This window comes from Dendrobium catenatum, unplaced genomic scaffold (assembly GCF_001605985.2).
Source record: "Dendrobium catenatum unplaced genomic scaffold, ASM160598v2 fragScaff_scaffold_716, whole genome shotgun sequence".
Taxonomy (NCBI): domain Eukaryota; kingdom Viridiplantae; phylum Streptophyta; class Magnoliopsida; order Asparagales; family Orchidaceae; genus Dendrobium; species Dendrobium catenatum.
Window position 1 is genome coordinate 20,614,299 of NW_021319178.1, and position 21,523 is coordinate 20,635,821.

Genomic DNA, 21,523 nt, shown 5'->3' on the forward strand with positions numbered 1-21,523 from the left:
CTTATGCGATGGTCCGGCGAAGGTGAGGGCCTCAGGCGGTGGTCCGGCGAAGGTGAGGGCCTCAAGAGATGGTCTGGCGAGGGTGAGGGCCTCAGGCGGTGGTCCGACAAAATTGAGGGCCTCAGGCGGTGGTTCGATGAAGGTGAGGGACTCAAGTGGTGGTCCGATGAAGCAACGACGTCAGACAGTGGTCGAAGAGGAGCTTCTTCTTTATCTTCTCTTCTTGCTTAGGTCCCCTTTTCAAGAGAAATGAGGGGTCTATTTATATATTTTTGGAGTGACATGGCCTGTAAATATGTGAGAGATCAAGAGTAAATGGGGAGTGGTTGGATGGACGGCCGATATTGAATCCCTTGATCATGGACCGTTTGATAGACATTTGAATGTCTTAGTGATGTTGGAATTTGATGATCTTAGGCTCGTTGGATTCGTCTTGTCAAGCCGCTCGATTCGACTATAAGCATGTTATGTTTGGAAACCGTTTGGTAATCCAAAATGTGTTTTGAACCTTCCAACAGCGCTTGTAACCCTTGATTTGGACCCATTTGGGCTCGGATCGGGTTGGATTTGGTGTCGTTGGGTTCGTGTTTTTGAGACGCTCAGTTCAACTATAAGTTTGTTGAAATTGGAGTTTGGATGGTCCCAATTTTAATTTCGGAAGTTTTCAACTTGATTTTGCATTAAGTTCATGCCCGATCAAGATAATTTTTTGATGACATATCAATAGTGAAGATGCTTTCCCAAAATAAAAAAATAAAAATAAAAATAAAAAACAAAACACTTTACTATATTCCCTAATTAATCTGTATACAGTTATCCTGAGAAAAATGATTATCTTATGAATAGTATTTTTGGTGGAGCCACTCGAATCTTTCCATGCTCAAACCAACAAAAATGAGAACAAGCCAACAATAAGGGTATATTCTAAGGGCCCTATAAAATTCATAATGACTAGACTAGCTCAACCATATCATATAATTAGGTAGGTAGTTTTATTGTTCTAGATTGCAGCTCGTAAGTCCCACAAAAGCTAAGAGGTAGGCCATATTTAACTTCTTAGCCACTCATTCATTCATAGTAAACTCTCCACTCATTTTTGAACCACCACATATATATAAGAAAGCTCTCAAAATGGATGGAAACAAATAACCTTTTAACAATCATATTTCAAACAACAATATTGAAATTAATATAGATTAATCACACATTATTAAATTAATTCCATTATGGGAAAACACAGGATTACCATCGGATGTTCCGGCGGATTTAAATCCGCCGGTACTCACGACGTGAAAAATCTGATTGTTGGCTGGGAAGGAAATTTTTGCAGCTGTGGAAATCTGTTATGTGTATTTGCAGGTGTGGAAATCTGATTGTTGGCTGCGAACGAATTTTTTTTTGTTTCTGCTACAGGTTTCCGGCAGAATTTCGCCAGAAATGACGATATATCGAATTATGTGATTTTTTGTGGCGTACCTATCCGTCGGTATTTCCGACGGATAAAGCGATGGTACTAATTCGAAGCTTCTGTTACGGTGTATGTTGCGACGTTTTATCCGCCGGTATATCCGACGGATAGGTACGCCACAAATTCCGGCGTATGTAACGCCGAAATAATATACAAAAAACGACGTTATTTTTGAACAATTTTTCACAGGTAATGCGCCAGAGAGTATGCCGGAACGGTTTCAGGCATAAGATTTACGTCGGAAGCCTTTTTTTGACGCGCTCAAAACCGGCGCATGAAAATCCGCGGGAAATGCAACTAAAATGGTAACTTTCCGTCGTATTTTTCATGTAACTGGCGGATTTTGTCCGTCGGTATTGACGGGTTTTCCTATAGTGTTCCCCTTTAAAGAGTATTATGATTATAACTAAGATACTTCAAAGAATATATATATATATATATATATATATATATAGATTGATGGTCGAAGCATAGTACTTCTTGGCCGCCTGAAGATTTTCCAAGCCTCCCATCGTGTAGAGGACCTATGAATCAAGAGATGCACATTGATGAAATATGAACATAGATGCGTGGAAATTTTATGCGGAATTTACAGAAGAAATTGAAATTTGAATGAACTAATTTCACTGTTTAGTTGGGTGGATTCTAAAGCAGTAAAGCCAGCATTTCTTTCCAACCCTTAATACGAACGAATTGTAGAAAAATTGGTTTCCACAAGTTAAATATATATATATATATATATAAAAGGTTTAGAATACTCAGATAAATTTTTTCATATATATACTTTATGAGCGGTCTATGAAGGCAGCACATGGGTTGGTAAAGAAGGTTTGTGGATCTCGAATAATTTCCATTGGAGATCCCCTTTTTGTTCTGAAGTGAATCTATATTAGAAGCTTTAATATTTTGATAATAATGATTTATCCGTACATGAATATGGAAGAACAGGTGTTATTATAAGAAAAATTTTAAAGTGAGATTATTTATAAATATAAATATTAGAAGAAAAAAAAATAGTAAAATAAATCTAAGGAATTATTGGGATGGCTGTAGCTTTTAATAAAATTGATTGTAAAATTATTTGTACAGAAAATAATTTTTTTTTTTTAAAGTTGTTAAAGAAAACAACTTTCCAACGAAAAAAATTCTTGATAGTGTGGTCACAAATGAAGTCTTGCGATGACTTTCGTATTGTTTTTTAAAGTAGTTTTCCAATATAAAAAGTTGATTTAAGAAGCAGTAAGAAAGTTGTCTCGAATGAAGCTTAAGTTACTGTGTGGACGACTTGGTTGTCTGTCATGTCGTCCATATAATAACTTGTTTTTTTTTTTAAATTTTATTTAATAATATGTTACAGCTAATATAAGTTGCTCAGCATCATCCTCAAAGCTTACTAAAAGATCATTCTCCCCAGCCTTTACATCCAAAGGAAAATACTTCTCCACATATGTTTTAGCAATCACTGCCATATTCATCTTCCCAAAGTCGCTTGTCACTAATGGCTTCTCAAATATTGGTCTTTTCTTATAGTTCATTACTTCAACAAACAACTGGCTCTAATGGTGATGGTAGGATGAAGACATGGTAGAAGAAGGAAGAAGAGGAAGAAATTGTTCCTCTCTCTCTCTTTCTCTCTCTGAATCTTTGAATTAAATGATGGAATCTTATGATAGTAAGCTTTAAGGCTTTAAGTAATGATCACATAAACTAACTGCCATTGAAAGAGTTCCGAGCTTGAAAAGAGAGGCCTCTCTTAATCACCCAGAGAGAGATTGACATATAAAGAAGATTTTGTCGACCAAAATCATTGGGAAAGTCTCACTGCAACCGTCCAAATAAACAAACCGTTTATATGTTTGAAGGGTGAGTGAGGAAGGACAGAGAATCCCTATCTTTTAGGTGAAATATAGAATAGTGGGAGCCTTAAGAGTCATATAGCCATCAACCCAAAGTGCTCCAAGTTGTTCACAGCTTCTACACTGTCCAAAATATTTTTGTATGGTTTTAATGAATGCTATACTTTCTGCCAACTTTGAGCTAATATGGCCTTTCAGCTTATATTTATACATTGGTTCTTCTTTGAGTGAGCATCACAAATTAATATGCTAAAGGGAATGGATGTACTTCCATTCACTTTAATAATCATGAAGGCTATAATCACCATTTTAAAATTGTGATAATGTGATAAAAATATGGTCAAAGATATATTACTTTAAGCAAGAAATTTAGAGATAAATAAAACTAAGATTTCGTTTGAGATAACTATTTTTTTGCTGCTTTTAAAAAAAAATTGTAATAAAAAATTGCTTTAAAAAATAGTAAGAAAATTATTCCAATCGAAACTTAAAAGTGATTATATGTTAAATTATATTTGAAATAATTAAATATGTCATTTGATTCCTATTCTCTTGTTAGAATGAATGCAATGCAACTTGAGAATTCTTATAGTAATTAAATAGTCCGCACAAGTTGGAGATGGTAAAAGGCTGTATAGAGAAGAGATCTATGTTTGTAATGGAGAGGCCAAAAAAGCTGATAGCACCACTAAGGTTAAAAACTCCTACACAATTATTCTTTTTGCCTCATGATAGTTAAGAAGATCTTCCCCTCTTTCAATTTCTTTATGGCCAAATAATTAAGTGAGGTAGTTAATGAGGTGAGGTAATATATATATATATATATATATATATATTGTGAAATGAGATTGATTTTTTTATTATTAGAATAATAGTATAAAATGCTCAACAACCTCTATAAAAGCATGTCCATGAGCTTGGAAGGAGCAAGAATCTCTTCCCCATTAGCTGAGGTATAATAGGATCTTCTTCCATTGCCACTATCTTCCTTTTCCTTTTAGCTTTCAACTTCTTCTTCTCCTAGCTATCTCACTCATGGCTAGCATTAAGTCCTACACTTTTGCTTTCCTTGTCATACTCATCCTTGTTCATTATCAATCTATGAGTTGCGAGGGAAGGCATTTGATAGAGAAAAATAATACAATGTACAAGAGATGCTTAGAGGAAGATAGTATCAGTCCCAATAACAAAGGTGAGATGGTAGATGGCCCGGTTGAAGTAGACATCAATGGAAACAACGCCGATGCAGTGGTGACTGATGATTCTCGACCATCAGTACCAGGTCACAGCCCTGGCGTTGGCCACTAATTTCATACTAAAGCATCAACAATAATGTTTGATTAAGTTTATTATATCCAAGTGAGATGATGATTGATTTTGATTCTCCATAGCTAGCGCTGGTTATTTGGTTAATTGCGTACGTAGTGATATTATTAACTCCTTCATAGCCATACAATTCACTTCTAAAATCTATGATTGAATTCTCATAGATTCATTCATAGTATGTAGTCTAAAGTGAATTGTTTGATTAAGATGGAGTTAACAATACATTACAATCAACTTAGTAATTGGCGATTGAAAGCTTGATCTCACTAATTATCTATTAGTTTGTATTTATGATGTATTTGTAAATTAAGTTGATTTGTGTGCTATTTAGTTGTTGTTCATCTCCATTGTATCAGTTGGGGGGATGAATGTGTAGGTTTTGTCTCTATTCCCTTCTTCTTTATTTTCTTCTCTTTTTTATCTATTTAGGTTATCATGTTAAGCAGTTTGTACATTTTGTCATGTGTGTAAGTGTGTAACTATATATATTATTGAATCCATGTATTTTATGTCTTCTTTATTGCACACTGAACTTTTGCTGGTTTCCTTTCATTGGAGCAGTTAATATCTGATTTTTTTCTCTTTTCATATCCAATTTTTACTTAATAAAAGCTATATTATTATATAAAATTAGTACCATGCTATTTTCTTATGGTCTAATTGTTTTATTATGGCAATATATATTACTTTTATTTATCTATGCTAAAATGATGTGAAGGCTTGGTTAGGACCAACTTTCATATTGTTTTTTAAAATAGTTTTTTTGTACGTACAAAAATTTATTGAACTAAAAAAATTTTGTACTAAAAAGCTGTTTTAGAAAGCAATAAGAAAACTTTCCCAATGAAGACTCAATCATTAATGTAGTGGAAATAAATCCTTTTAAATCAACTTTTATATTAATCTTACATATGAAATGCCTAATTAGATATGTTTTTATTTATTATTAAATAATAAAATTTGTTTTTTTTTCTTTTATGGGCTGTCTTTTCATAGAGATCTTCGTGGGATTCTATTTGTTGCTTACCTTAAACTCAATCAACATATTCAAGTTTTCTTCATGAATCTTGCATCTTGCAAGTACGGAGAAATTATTACGTGTGATCACCGGACGGTTCGGAGGCAAATCAGGACGTGCCATGTCACCCAATACATAAAGGTACAGAGCAACAATACACAGTGAATTGGTGATGTGGCACGTCCTAATTGTCCTCCGGACAGCGTCTGAAGACCGCATGTAATAATTTCGAGCTAGTACGACATGTTATAAGCTAATTATTTTGCCTACATAGGTACTTTATTTGCCTTAGAAACTTTCAAGGATGTTATCTATGCTTGCCAATGGTCGATTATTTAAGTTTCCTCTACTATTTTATTCACCCTTCGTAGTTGACCTATAGGGAAGTCTATCATTTGGGAGGACAAATATGTTAATGGAAGTTGGAATGAAGTCATTGTTGGAGAAGTTAAGATGGAGAAGATATTTGGATGGAAAAAGCTTTCTGTAGATTTTAACTTCAATTGATGCAAAATAGTGGATGAGCATCCCTATTTATAAGAGACGATAGAGAGTTTCATATACAACAATAAATGAAGAAATTTTCTGCCAGCTTCTCAGAATTTACTACAATTATGGGTGGAATCCCATTTATTTCATGGGTTATTAGGTAATTTGTCCCCTCCAACTTATTTTTCGCCCTTGCCAACAACTTTTCATGCACCAAGTAAATTGCAAGCCCACTACTTAGCCACTTCTTCGTGCATTTCGTTTGCTCATTATGAAAAATGTTCACATTTCTCAGTACATATGTATGAATTACAAGCTTTGAATTTGAGAGAGCTTGATACATACTTGTGAGGATCTTTACTGAGGCTTCGTTTGTGACAGCTTTCTTAATGCTTTCAAAAGCAATTTTTTAATACAAAAATTTCTAACAAAACGGCTTTAAAAAGCAGTAAGAAAGTTGTTTCAACAAAACCTAAGTTTCTATATTTTTACAGCCTACAAAAGCCCAGCTTTAAGAGTTGCAATTTTAGCTTTCTATTCTTCGTACTATCTATTAAGAGTATTTTCTGCTTTTTTTACTGCTGATTTTTTAACTTAAAACAGAAGAGTCAAAGGTCTATTATATTATATATATATATATTTATATTAGATTCAATCAACTTAGGAGATCGCAAAAAAATTAAGTCAGAAAAACTTGCATGATTATTTTAAACTGTGATGATTGATTTTAATGGTTAGAAATTATAAATTAATCCTCATTTTTCTTGATGGATCATTTTTTAATACCTGTGAGTGATTAGTGATTTGTCAAATATGACGTGGTGTGTTGCAGTATATTGGTAAAGAATTAAACACTTTGTGTATAGGTGTTATAAAAATTTTTGAAAGAAAAAGTAAGTTTGCCCCTCTCCTAAAAATCAAGGCTGGTTTCACCCCTGACTAAAATCTCCCATCTACTACTCCATAAAAGAAAGGTTTCTATCAATTGTATGAAAATTTTAGACTTATATTAAGCAGAAGAAAAATGTAACTGAAAGAATCATCTTAAAAAAAAACAAATATCTCAATGTTATAAAGAACACACATCTTATGGTGCTCTTTCTATCATATAAATCTTTACCTCAATAGACATCACTATATTTAATTACAATCATTCATGTGTCTCATAATGAGAGACTTCTGCTATCTACAATAAAATTTTAGACTTAACATCCATCCTTAAAACTTAATTTATAGCTTCATGAATGCCTTAAAACTTAATAAAGTTTCTAGCCTGAGGGGTTTATCAAAGATGTCTGTTATTTGATCATGATACATTACATATTTTAATTCTATCTTAATTCTTACAACACATTCTTTGATATAGTGATAACATGTGTTTATAGACTTGTACTATAATAAAGATAGGATACTATGCCAATACAAGTATTGATTTGTTATCAATAAGTTTCTGTTGTGAAAAAAATAATTTTCTCAACAATGTTTTTAGTCAAATTACACGAAAAATACACAAAATGTTAGTGAAATGTTCAAATTTACAAGTTGATAGTCAAATGTTGGGCTATATCTATTCTATTATCAATGTGAAAGTATATGCTCGATCCCATGAAAACCACGAACTTAGTGCTTCTCTTCTAACATCAAAATCTTCATTCCAATCATTATCATTATATCCAACAACAGGGGCGGAACCCAGTGGCGGAGCCAGAAAATTTTTTCAACGGATGAATGCCTTAAAACTTAATAAAGTTTCTAGCCTGAGGGGTTTATCAAAGATGTCTGTTATTTGATCATGATACATTACATATTTTAATTCTATCTTAATTCTTACAACACATTCTTTGATATAGTGATAACATGTGTTTATAGACTTGTACTATAATAAAGATAGGATACTATGCCAATACAAGTATTGATTTGTTATCAATAAGTTTCTGTTGTGAAAAAAATAATTTTCTCAACAATGTTTTTAGTCAAATTACACGAAAAATACACAAAATGTTAGTGAAATGTTCAAATTTACAAGTTGATAGTCAAATGTTGGGCTATATCTATTCTATTATCAATGTGAAAGTATATGCTCGATCCCATGAAAACCACGAACTTAGTGCTTCTCTTCTAACATCAAAATCTTCATTCCAATCATTATCATTATATCCAACAACAGGGGCGGAACCAGCCTTAATTCTTAGGGGGGAAAAATTATAAAAAGATAAAAAAAATATATTTATAACAAAATTCAAACAAGATATTATATTGCAATAAAAATTACAAGCTTTTCATTCTATTTTGCATCTTCTGATAATGTTGCATTACAACTTCATTCGGAACTAAATCAAATACTTCTTTCTCAATATATGGAACTAGACAGTTGCTGAGCCAATCATCACCCATTTTACTGCGCAATCTATGTTTAACAATTTTCATTGCTGAAAATGCTCTCTCCATTGTAGCGGTGGCAACGGGAAAAGTTAATGCTAAAACAAGAAGCCGATGAACTAAGGGGTACACGATATCTTTTTTAGCCTTAACAAATTGTTTTGCTAAATCAGCAATGTTATCCAAAGATGAGAACTCCTCGCTTGAACTCATATCAAGAATGTATGTCGATAGCTGGTGCTCTAAAGCCACAAGTTCCACAATAGAAAAATCGACTGAATATAGTTCTGCAAGCTGAATTAATTTCTCCTTATTATAAGCAGAGAATGAGTTACTTGGATTTAGACATGACATACAAAGAAGAAATTCAGTACTGGGTTCAGAGAATCTATTATTCAGCTCTTGAAGTTGCATATCAATGATAGTATAAAAGAATTCCTCTCGATAATGATGTAAATTTGTTTCATCATCATTTCTACGTGCAGATCGTCGACGGGCTTTGAATGTAGAACTCAAAACAGGAACATCAACTTCAAAAACATTACAAAAATGCGATACTTCTTCCAATAAGGAATTCCATCCATTATCCCTCATCAACTTCAAAAACATTACAAAAATGTAATTGTTGTTTAGACTTTTGCACTAACTTCATTGCATTCATTATATTGCAATAAAAATTACAAGCTTTGCATTCTATTTTGCATCTTCTGATAATGTTGCATTACAACTTCATTTGGAACTAAATCAAATACTTCTTTCTCAATATATGGAACTAGACAGTCGCTGAGCCAATCATCACCCATTTTACTGCGCAATCTATGTTTAACAATTTTCATTCCTGAAAATGCTCTCTCCACTGTAGCGGTGGCAATGAGCAAAGTTAATGCTAAAATAAGAAGCCGATGAACTAAGGGGTACACGATATCTTTTTTAGCCTTAACAAATTGTTTTGCTAAATCAGCAATGTTATCCAAAGATGAGAACTCCTCGCTTGAACTCATATCAAGAATGTATGTCGATAGCTGGTGCTCTAAAGCCACAAGTTCCATAATAGAAAAATCGACTGAATATAGTTCTGCAAGCCGAATTAATTTCTCCTTATTATAAGCAGAGAATGAGTTACTTGAATTTAGACATGACATACAAAGAAGCAATTCAGTACTGGCTTCAGAGAATCTATTATTCAGCTCTTGAAGTTGCATATCAATGATAGTATAAAAGAATTCCACTCGATAATGATGTAAATTTGTTGCATCATTATTTCTACGTGCAGATCGTCGACGGGCTTTGAATGTAGAACTCATAACAGGAACATCAACTTCAAAAACATTACAAAAATGCGATACTTCTTCCAATAAGGAATTCCATCCATTATCCCTTATCATCTGTAATTGTTGTTTAGACATTTGCACTAACTTCATTGCATTCAATATATCCTGATCTTTTCTTTGCAAGGCCTGTGATAATTCATTGGTGACACCTAAAATATCAATCAATAAGTGTAGAGCAAGTATAAAATCAAAAGATTCCATAGCATTTATAAGAACACCAGCTTCAACATCTTGTTGATCATGTACCCCATCTTCTTTGATAATTTCAAGAACTTCAATTACTGAAGCATACATTTTCTTCAAGTTAATTAATGTATGAAAATGTGAACCCCAACGGGTGTCACCAGCTCGTTGTAAGCTTGTCTCTTGGTTCAAACCTCTACCACTCTTTAACTCTCCTTTAGACAAATGAAACATTATTTTATCATGTTGAATTGCTCTAAGAGCATCACTCCTCTTACATGAAGCTCCAAATGTATTAACAATTCTTGAAGTAATCTCAAAAAGATGCTTCGCATGCCAATGATTTTTAGCTACAGCCACTAAACATAGTTGAAGCTGATGAGCAAAATAGTGAACATAGAATGCATGAGGATTATCATTAAGTATTAAGGCCTTCAAACCATGAAACTCTCCACGCAAATTAGATGCTCCGTCATATCCTTGACCTCGAATCCTATGTATACTCAATGAGTGTTTAGCAAGTATATCTTCCATGGCTTCTTTTAAGGCAACAGTATTAGTCGATGCGACATGCTTAATGCCTATAAACCTTTCAACAACTTGCCCTAGACTATCCACATATCTCACTGCAACAGCCAGTTGTTCCTTTGTAGAAACATCATGAGATTCATCTACCAAAATGGCATAGTAGGAGTCACCAATATCTTTCATGATTGATATCAAAGTTTCAGCAACTGCAGCAGAGCAAATTTCTTTCTGGACCTCTCGTGAAGTTAACTTCAAATTAGAGCTTGAATATGCAGATGAAACTTTCTTTATTTCATCATTATGATTACTAAGAAAATCAAATAGCTCCAAATAATTTCCTCGATTCTCTGATCCAGAAGACTCATCATGCCCACGGAATGATAACCCTTGGCGCAACAAAAATCGTACACAATCAACTGTAGCAGTCAACATAACCTTATAATCTTTTCTATTTCTCTCATCTTTGCTCAACCATAGAACATGAAGACTTTGTTCTTTTGTCTTCATCAGATCTTCACATTTGTGTCTAGCCTTATTATGTGCACTATTATGCTCTCTAACATGACTTAATAGTTTTTCTTTCTTCTTCCAATTTCTGAACCCTTCTCCAATGAACGAGTCTCCCCCACCTTGTCCCATAATAGTTTTATCTTGAGGTTTGAACAAGTAGCAATACAAAAAAAAAGCAGCATCTTTCTGCCCGCTATATTCTAACCAAACAGGATATTCCTCAAACCATTTCGGATTAAATCTACGTGTAAGATTGCCAAATACTATTTGAGGGAATTGATGACTTTTCGGTTGATGGGGTCCCTTCAACAGATATGCTCTCCGAATTTTATCTCTTTCATTTACATCGTAACTCCAAATTGAAGGTCGAATTCCAGGATCAACAGGGAGATTGTTAATATCAGTTTCCAGAGGTTCTTTCCTCTTTAAATAACGTTCCATTTGATAAATCCTATGAAAAAATTGTTCTTTGAGAACGGTCAAAGAGATCTTTACATAATTTAGAAATCCTTATATAATATGATTGATCAACAAAGTAAAGAAAACAAAGGAAAAAAATTTTATCATGAATTCGAGAGAAAGAAGCATTATTCCCAGGTCTAATAATAGTGCTAGATAAACAATGATAACATTAACCAGTGAATATGACACATAAAAATTTATTATAAGGCACACATTGTATCGATATATCACATTGAGATTAAGACCACTAAGGAAGACAAGATTGAAAAAGTTAGGGATGAGAACAGTTAATTGATGATGACCTCATTGTTTCCACCTTAGATGTCAATAGATTTTATCTGTGCCTAGGACTAATTATGGCGATTGACAAAGAATATCTTCCACATATGTCATATACAAGGGAAACTTGTGAAGATTAAGAGTAGAGAGAGATATTGAAAAGCACAAAATATAAACTTAGGAAAACTGTAATAAGACTAAAGAAAATTGAAAAACACAAAATATAAGACATAAGTTCTGACATCAAAACTTTGAAATGTAAAAAATCCGAAATACCTAAATGAAAGGCTGAATCGCTGAGCTGAAATATGGGAAAGCCGGTGACACAAACGCTCTGCACTCTACAGCGACCTTCCTAAGGAGTAAGGAGTCAACGAAGGTGGAAGGCCAAGCCGGCGAGTGTCAAACTGCCTAGGGGTTCTGATCAGCTCTCACTCGGGCAAAATATCCGGCGAAATGGAGCTGTGTGGTGAGATATGTGGATAGGCCAAGCCAGCGAGCGAAATATCCAGCGAAATGTCCGACGAAATGGAGCTGTGCGGGCGGCAGCGAACTTGCGATCTATGACGAGAGGGGCTGCTGACTGCGGGAAATAATTTGGGAGAAAGGGAGAAAGTGTGGATCGGGATCGGCTAGGGCAAGCCATTAATCTGAGGGAGGGGGACAGTTTGGTAAAATCTCCCTAAGTCTAATTAATTTTTTTTAGGGGGGGGGGGTGGCCCCCCCCCCCCCCCCCCCCCCCCCCCCTCACCTGTAAAGAGTTACGCCCGTGTCCAATAATATTCTATATTTTAGAAGAGGAACAAAACTTGTCATAGTTTGTTGTATCTTCAATGTAATGACATAATCTCTTTGTTATTTTGAAATATGTTATTATCAAGTTTTCATGTAGCAACTAACAATTACAATGATGTATGAAAACATGTTTTTGTACAACTTCAATGGTGCAAACTTCCAACGACGCTTTTGCAGAGAGTTGCATTCACTATTTCTCCTATGTCATTCATACACAACTTGATTTTGCAATCTATTAGTGTGCTAATGGGATTACAGTCTTTAGTATAACTTTCTCACTATAATATCCTGAAAATAAGATATGAGCCCAATGTTTGTCATTTTAAAATTTTGTCCATTTCTTTCTTAAACATCTTGAATGTGATTGGATTATTACCATGTAAATAAGATCATCCACAAACTAGGATATAATTAAATAATATCCATTTTAAAATTAGATTAAAATACATGCTTCTATGGAAGTATTTATCAAATTCTAAGCTATTTATGTCATATAATGCCCTCTTCAACTTCATGGTTGTCTTTTGTTTCCCTTTCATTTGATAGTCTAAAAGGTCGCTTAATGTAGATGAATTCTCTGAGAAAGCAAACTTAACATTCATTTGATAGATCTTCCATCTATTATGGGGCTGCCCAAAAAAAATATTAGTCTAATAATTTTACAATGAGCAATGTGAGAGTAAATACATTATTAAAGTTACTTTTAGAACTTTATCCATCAATATTGATTTTTAGATCTTCACATCTGCTTTAACATTCATCTTTGCTTTGTACAAATATTTGGCTCCTATTGTGAAAGTGCATCAAACTTCCAAGTGTTATTTCTTGTGATTACTTGGATTTCTTCATCCATAACACCAACATTTTTTTTTTGTTTTTCATTGCTTCTTCATAGTTTAAGGGTTTATAGTCACCAAAGAGATTGAACAAACTAATGCCATATTGATTCTCTATTATAAATGTCCTACAAGCTTAAAAAATGCGACATCCTCTCTTTTAAACTATTGTAATGAATTTTTGAAATTGAGCATTCGTATAAGTTTGATGAGATCAATGAAGTAGAAGGATCTACACATTTTTATCCTCTTATATCCTCCACCATTAATTGTTCACTTTCTTCTTCTTCAAAGCAAGGAAAAAGTCTATAACTATATTCTTATGTTTTCCACTCCCACATTTTTTCTTCATGAAACTTCACATCACTACAAATGAGAGTCAACTTGCTAATTGGATTATTAAATTTATACCCTTTTGAGCTTGAGTCCTACTTATTGAACATATACTTTTCACTTTTGTCATTAAGCTTTGTTCTCTCCTCATATGGCATGTGCATATTGAAAGTGCTTTGATGGCACTTGAAAGTTTGACAGGGATGTTAAGCCCTTATGAACTAGTTCCAAGACTAACCAAGAGGGGGGGGGGGGGGGAATTGGATATTTAAAACTTCTTTAACTAAAAGAACAATCTTTTTATATCTTGCAGTGGAAACAAATTAAATCAACAATAAAAAAATTAATCAGAGATTTCACCCAAGCAAATATTCACAGTAAAAATAAAGTGCAGAAAATAATAAGAAAAAACACACCAGATTTATAGTGGTTCGGTCCAACCTGACCTACATCCACTCCTCGGAGGCATCATCTGAGTATTGCACTAAGCTCAGTGTCTCTCCTTTAGCCCCCACAGCTATGCGGACAAGCCTTTACATAATCACTTCCACCTTCCCCAATGCGGCAGAGTAGCCGGCCCCTTTGACACCAAATAGATCTTCTTCTTCCTAAAATTTCCCTCAAGACGAACCTTGAATTTGATGGTACTAAGGTACAAGCTTGTCAGAGCAATCGTGTGGACTCCCTTCACACTCCCTTGAAACCCCCTCCAATGATCTTCTCCCTCTCTCAAACTCCACCCTTTCCTCTCTTTCTTTCAAGTTCTCTTTTCAAGTTTTATCCAGAAGAACAAAGCTTCAATGGTTGCTAAAGACACTTACTAAGTGCCTTGTCAAAGTTTAATTAGAAGAGCTCCAAATTAGCTCTTAATTGTAACAAACCGACATTATCATCCAGGATGATATAAATATCATCATATATGATCAGTACAAATTAAGCTCAATCAGCCAGGATGATTTGGGACGATAAGAAGGTTTTTGTTCATATCATCCAGGACGATAGGATATCATCCTGTACGATTAGTTCAAATACGCACATATTATCCAGAACATCGCCTTAAAAGGAAGCTGGCCGATATTTGGACGTCCAGGAATAACTAAGGTTTTTGAACTGATCGTCCTGACCAATCCTGCAATCGTCCAGGATAATATGATTGAGAAATTAAACCTTAATTCATTTCCTTAGTTACCAGATTATTTTAGGCATAATTATGTTGCATCGTCTATGACGATGTCCTGGATAATGTCCAAAAATAAACAATACCAAAATAGATCTGGAGGCATATTTTTTTTATTTGAGCCTATCGTCCTGGTTGATACGAATATTATCCAATATGATGAGCTTAATGATGGCTGTCTTAACTAGGATGTCCTAATTAGGGTTTTTATTTTTAAGTGATCGTCCATGCCGATTTGTAGATCGTCCCGGACGATGTGACAAAAAAAAAAACTCTAAAAAGATAGAATTAAGTGAGCAAGGTTATAAATAAGCATACACCCTTACAGAACAAAAATACATAAATAAAACTTGTTTTGCTAAAACTTGAGTCTTATAAGGTGCACTGTAATCTTGAAATGTTAGTGAACATAAAAATAAAAATATATTATAAATCGAGGTAGACAACAGAAAGTGAGCCATAATATTTATTATTATAAAAAACATAAACTCATAGTCACGAGTTGCAACTATCTCCCCCTTTTTGATGATGTCAAATATTACAGGTTGGATTTATAAAAAAGAAAAAATATTTTCTCCTAATCTCCCCCTTACTAGAATAAAAGTAAAAAATAGGGTAAATCAAGTTTTTTGTTATTTTTTTTTGAAAAAAAAATAGTTACAAAAAAAGATACAAATACAACAATACGTTCTCCCCCTTTGACATTATCAAAAAGAGAAGGGGCACAAATAAATAAAATAAACCCTGATAAAAAAGTCTTTAAAATGAGAAACTTACCTCTTGATTTTTTTCAAAATTTTAGTAAGGGATGTATTGACAACGCATAATTCAAAAAATTTTAGAAATTTAGAATTTATTGCTCCAAGCTTAAGTTCTTTTAAAGTCTCAAAGACTTTTTAATCCAATATTTAAGTCAAGGAACAAATTTAAAAAAGAAATACTAATTTTTTTTTCAAAAACTCATTTCATAAAATATATCTAATAGAAGATCAATGCAAAAATTGGTGAATCAGCAATCGTGATTTTCAAGCTCAAGTATTGAAAATATCAAGGGTTTTCTTAAGCTTTAAGTAGTATAAGAAAAGTAAGCATACTTTTTGTGGGTTCATTTTATGCCTCTTGTCATTTGTTTGGCGCACTTTGCACATCTTTTAATATTTGATACACTTTTTTTATCTTTCTTAATTTGGCATCATTGCACATCTTTTAATTTTACATCATTGAACACTTTTTTCTTTCAATCAAATATGTTTCCTTTATGATATTTTAAGAACTAAAACAACCCCATTCTATTGACAAAAATGAACTACTTGATTAAGAGAATTATGAGGTGGATTCAACAACTTGTAAAAGATTCATATGCGATAGATAAAATATAGGGAGATGAAAAAGTTCAGTTTCAAAATCCAATTTAAAATATGATGAAGATTTTGAATCAAAAGTAAAATAACCTCTTTAGGAAACAGAGTTAGAGAGTCAAAATTATGAGTTTCCTTCCTTTGACTATTTTTAGAGAAGTCAACCATAACTTACATAAGAATTCAAATAAATAGGAGATAGGTTTTTTATTTTATTATTATTATTATTATTATTTAAAATGAACTTAAAAAAAGATTTGTTTTTTTTTTAAATTATGATATGTGTGTGTTGATCAAAGAAAACATCACAAAATAAAAAGTAAAGGCTAATTTAAAATTTTAAAAAAGAATAAATCCAAAGAATAAATACATAAAACACATAAAAATGAACAAAAACATGCATGCATAAAAAAAATAAATACACAGATAATGGTTTAAATATCATCTTGCTCCTGGTCTGATGATTCAGAAGCTTGGTCTGCTAAGGACATTTTTTTCTTTTCATTATTTGCCCTTTTTGAAGGAAGAATTCTCAAATTAGAGCACTGATTTTTCATATATCCAGGTTTCTTATATCCAAAGCAAATAACGTCAAAAAAAATCTTAATATTCTTACCATTTTTACCTTTATTCTACTTTTATTAATGCTTATATTTTAGTGAGCTTTCTAATTTTCTTGATAAGTCATCGCTTTCATTACCAACTAAGTTACTTTTCTCTCAGTCTTCAGCATTTAGTACTATCGTTTCACCTGCATTCAAAAATCTTTTCCCCAAGCATTGCTAGTAGGCAATGAGTGAGTCAATCAAATTATCAATATAATATTCATTCAAAATTTTCAATTCACAAATAGCAACCACTTTGGTATCAAACTTATCAAGTAGCCAACGTAGAATTTTATTGACTTTTTAGAGTTTGAAAATTCTTTACCTAAAGCATATAATGATGTCATAATTTGAATAAACCTAGTATACTAAGATCGTCTCATAAGATTTCATGCAAAATAATTCATAATCATACATTAAAATATTTAATCTGGATTGTTTGATTTCACTAGTGCTTTCGTATATAGTGTGTAATTTATCCCAAATTTTCTTGCTAGTAGAGCATATGGATACAAACATAAAATCATCAGAATTTAAAGCACATAAAAAATAGTTTAATGATTTAACATTCAATTGAGCATTAATTCCTTCTTCCCTACTCCATTGATTAAAAATAATATCAGTTTTAATTCCATCTATAACATGCTACGGTACAGAATAACCAGTTAAAATTATTTGCCACATTTGGAAATCAATTGATTGCAAGAAAGTAGACATACAAATTTTCTAAAAAATTAAAAGTAATATTTTCAAATAAAGATGGTGAGGTGATTGAATAACCTTCCGCAATATTACGATTACAAAAATTAGCCATGGATTAAAATTTAAAAAGTTTTCAAACTTAATTTTATGAACCCCGCTCTGATACCACTTGAAAGTGCTCTAATGGCACTTGAAAGTTTGATAGGGATGTTAAACCCTTATGAACTAGTTCCAAGGCTAACCAAGAGGGGGGGAGGGGTGAATTAGATATTTAAAACTTCTTTAAATAAAAGAATAATATTTTTATATCTTGTAGCAAAAAAGAATTAAATCAACAATAAATAGATTAATCAGAGATTTCACCCAAGCAATTAATCGAAATAAAAATAAAGTACGGAAAATAATAAGAAGAAACACACCAGATTTATAGTGGTTCGGTCCAACCTAACCTATGTCCACTCCTCAGAGGTTCCCTCCGAGTATTGTATTAAACTCAGTGTCTCTCCTTTAGCCCCCATAGCTAGGCGAAGAAGCCTTTACATAATCACTTCCACCTTCCCCGGTGCGACGAAGTAGCCGAGCCCTTTGACACGAAATAGATCTTTGTCTTCCCCAAAACTTCCCTTAAGATGAACCTTGAATCCGATGGTACTAAGGTGCAAACTTCCTGGAGCAACCATGTGGACTCCCTTTATACTCCCTTGAGACCCCCTTCAAGGATCTTCTCCCTCTCTCAAACTCCACCCTTTCCTCTCTTCCTTTCAAGTTCTCTCTTTAAGTTTTCTCCAGAAGAATGGAGCTTCAATGGCTGCCAAAGACACTTACTAAGTGTTTTGTCAAAGCTTAAATAGAAGAGCTCCAAACTAGCTCTTAATTGTAACAAACCGACATTATCATCCAGGACGATATAAATATTGTCCTGTATGATCAATACAAATTAAGCTCAATCAGCCAGGATAATTTAGGATGATTAGAAGGTTTTTATTCATATCATCCAAACCGATATGATATCGTCCTGTATGATTAGTTCAAATCTATACATATCGTCTAGAATATCACCTTGAAAGGAAGTTGGCCGATGTTTAGTCATCTAGGAATAACTAAGGTTTCTGAACTAATCATCCCGGCCAATACTGCAATCATCCAGGATGATATGATTGAGCAATGAAACCTTAATTGCTTTCCTTGATTACCATATTATTTTAGGCATATTTGTGTTGAATCGTCCAGGAAGATGTCTAAAAATAAACAATACCTAAATAGATTTGGCGGCAGATTCTTTTTGATTTGAACCTATCATCCCAATCGATACAAATATCATCTAGGTTGATGAGCTTAATGACGATTTCCTTAACCAGGATGGCCTAATTAGGGTTTCTATTTTTAACTGATCCTCCACGCCGATTTGTGGATCATCCCGGACAATGTGATCAAAAATAGAAAACTCTAAAAAGATAGAATTAAGTGAAGAAGGTTACAAGAAAGCATACACCCTTATAGAACAAAAATACATAAATGAAAATTATAAATAAAACTTATTCTGCCAAAACTTGAGCCTTATAAGGTGCACTGTAATCCTAAAATGTTAGTGAACACATAAACAAAAATATATTAGGAAAAAAAATCAAATGTTATTTATCTATTTTGATTTAGTAGAAAAATAAATTTAAAAAATATATATTTTTTTATTTTGAAACAACAATCAAATCCAAAATAATCTTAAAGTTCTCAACTTGGATTTTCTAAAAAGTAAAATGAAAAAAAAAGTGTGATGACAAAAATAAGAATAAGCACACTAAAAATTTATAGTGGTTTGATCAACCTTGACCTACGTCCGCTCCCTAGAGTCCTCCTCTTTGAGTATTACACTAAAGCTTTAGTGTCTCTCCTTTTGCTCCCATAGTAAGGTAGAGAAGCTCTTACATAAATCTCTTTCATTAACCTTGTGCATCGATGTAGTTGATTCCCTTTCATTAATGGTGCAGCGAATTAGTCGAATCCCTTTCACCAACGGTGCGGGGAGTTGCTGGTGGCCCTTTGACTCAAGAGGTTCTTCTCGGAGTTTCCATCAAGCAAATCTTTAACTCATGGAGGAATAAAATGGATGTTGGCCGGAGTAATCATATGTAAAATCTCATTGTCCCACAAGGCTATAATTCCTCACATAACTTCACTTCGCTCTCCATCTTGCTCGAAACCTCTCTTTAAACTCTCTCTCATCGAAGACACAAGCACCTTGACTGCCAATAGACTATCTCTCATAAAATAAGAGATGATTAAAGAGTAGATCTCAAGAAAACCCTAATTTTTAACTTAGATGTCACTATTCGTATAATATGATATATGGATTGTATAGAATGATTAGTTTAGTTCTAACTAGTTAGAACTGTACTATGAGAAAAGGGTAGTATGATCAGTTTAAATTTTTGCATTGATCATTTCATACGACGTTAAGCGTATAGTATAATTAGTTCAATCAAATCTCTTTTCATACAAGTTAAACATCGGGCAATTAATTATCGTCATGGCATCTTCTCGGTTTGTAGAGTAAGAAGTCCAGTTTATATTATATGATCACTAACCGCAATTAATTTATGATTCATCAGTGTAATCTTAGAGATTAAATTAGGCAATATATTTTTAAATATCATATTGTACGAATAGACCAAATTTTAATTTTTAAAATATTACCTAATTATAAATGTCAAGGGGGCTTCTAATTACAATTTATCTTCCAGTATCACATGGTATTCTCACTGTACGATTAGTTATATTTTAAAATTTTTTTTAGTTAAATAAATATTTTAATTAATTTTTATTTCTATATATCATATAAAATGATCAAGATCATTCTCTATGATTTTCAGAGAAATTAAATATTTTTATTTACACTCCCCATGTGTGTGTGCACAATTACTAAGCTAACAAACTTCTTTATAAATAATGAGTCAAGAAAAATAAGGATTACACTCTTAAGAAAATAGATCAAATTTATGCTACCTAATCTTGAGTTCTAAATTTCTGGCGGTGCTTGGTGTATGTTGAACCTGAAATGTTAGTATGCAAAATAGAAGAAACAATATAATCCAATAATACTTATTATCATCAAAATATAATCTCAGACTCCTAGTTTGAAACAATATCTCCCTTTTGATGATGATTGATACATCGTCAAAAAATTATCTTGATTGGGCACGAATCTCGATGCAGAATCAAGTTAGAAACTTCGAAATATAATTAAGAGACCATATGAACTCTGATTTCAGCAAACTTATAGTCGAACTGAGCGTCTCAGAAATACGAATCCAACGACTTGAAATTCAACTCAATCCGAGCCCACATGAGTCCAAATCAAGGACCCGAAGCGATGTTGGAAGCTTCATAACACTATTTGAGTTACCAAAAGGTCTCCAATTTTCACGAGCTTATACTCGAATCGAACGGCTCGACGAGACGAATCCAACGAACCCAACATCGTAGAATTACGACATATCTAAGACCTTCAAATGTCCAATGAATGGTGCATGATTGTAGGATTCGATATCGGTCGTCCATTCGACCACTCCCTATTCGCCCCTGATCTCACCCCTATTTACGAGCTATGTCACTCTAGAAAATCTATAAATAGAGCTCTCATTTCTCATGAGAGGGGGATCCAAGCAAGAGGAGAAGGAAGAGAAGGAAGAAGCTCCTCCTCGACCACTGTCGGAACCTCGCCGGAGCCTCGCCGGACCACCGTCTGAGCATTGTCGGACCACCACCAGAGTTTCGCCGCACCACCACCTCAAGGCCTGACTTTCAGGCCCGATGTTCAGGCCCGACGTTCTACTGAAGGCCCGATATTCAGGCCCGACGTTCTCCTAAAGGCCCGACATTCTGCTGAAGGCC

At 33.5% G+C, this 21,523-nt stretch overlaps 1 protein-coding gene across 1 annotated transcript; it reads right to left on the bottom strand.

Annotated features, from left to right (window-relative positions):
* Positions 1-9,213: 9,213 nt before the first annotated feature.
* On the bottom strand, positions 9,214-11,529 carry LOC110105721 (zinc finger MYM-type protein 1-like). The gene has a single exon (XM_028695975.1). It carries the CDS (start codon positions 11,527-11,529, stop codon positions 9,214-9,216), a length of 2,316 nt encoding a protein of 771 aa, XP_028551808.1.
* Between the last annotated feature and the right edge of the window lie 9,994 nt (positions 11,530-21,523).

Bases quoted from the DNA above. Each gene is read 5' to 3' on its own strand.
- LOC110105721 (XM_028695975.1), bottom strand. From the start codon at position 11,529: ATGGAACGTTATTTAAAGAGGAAAGAACCTCTGGAAACTGATATTAAC.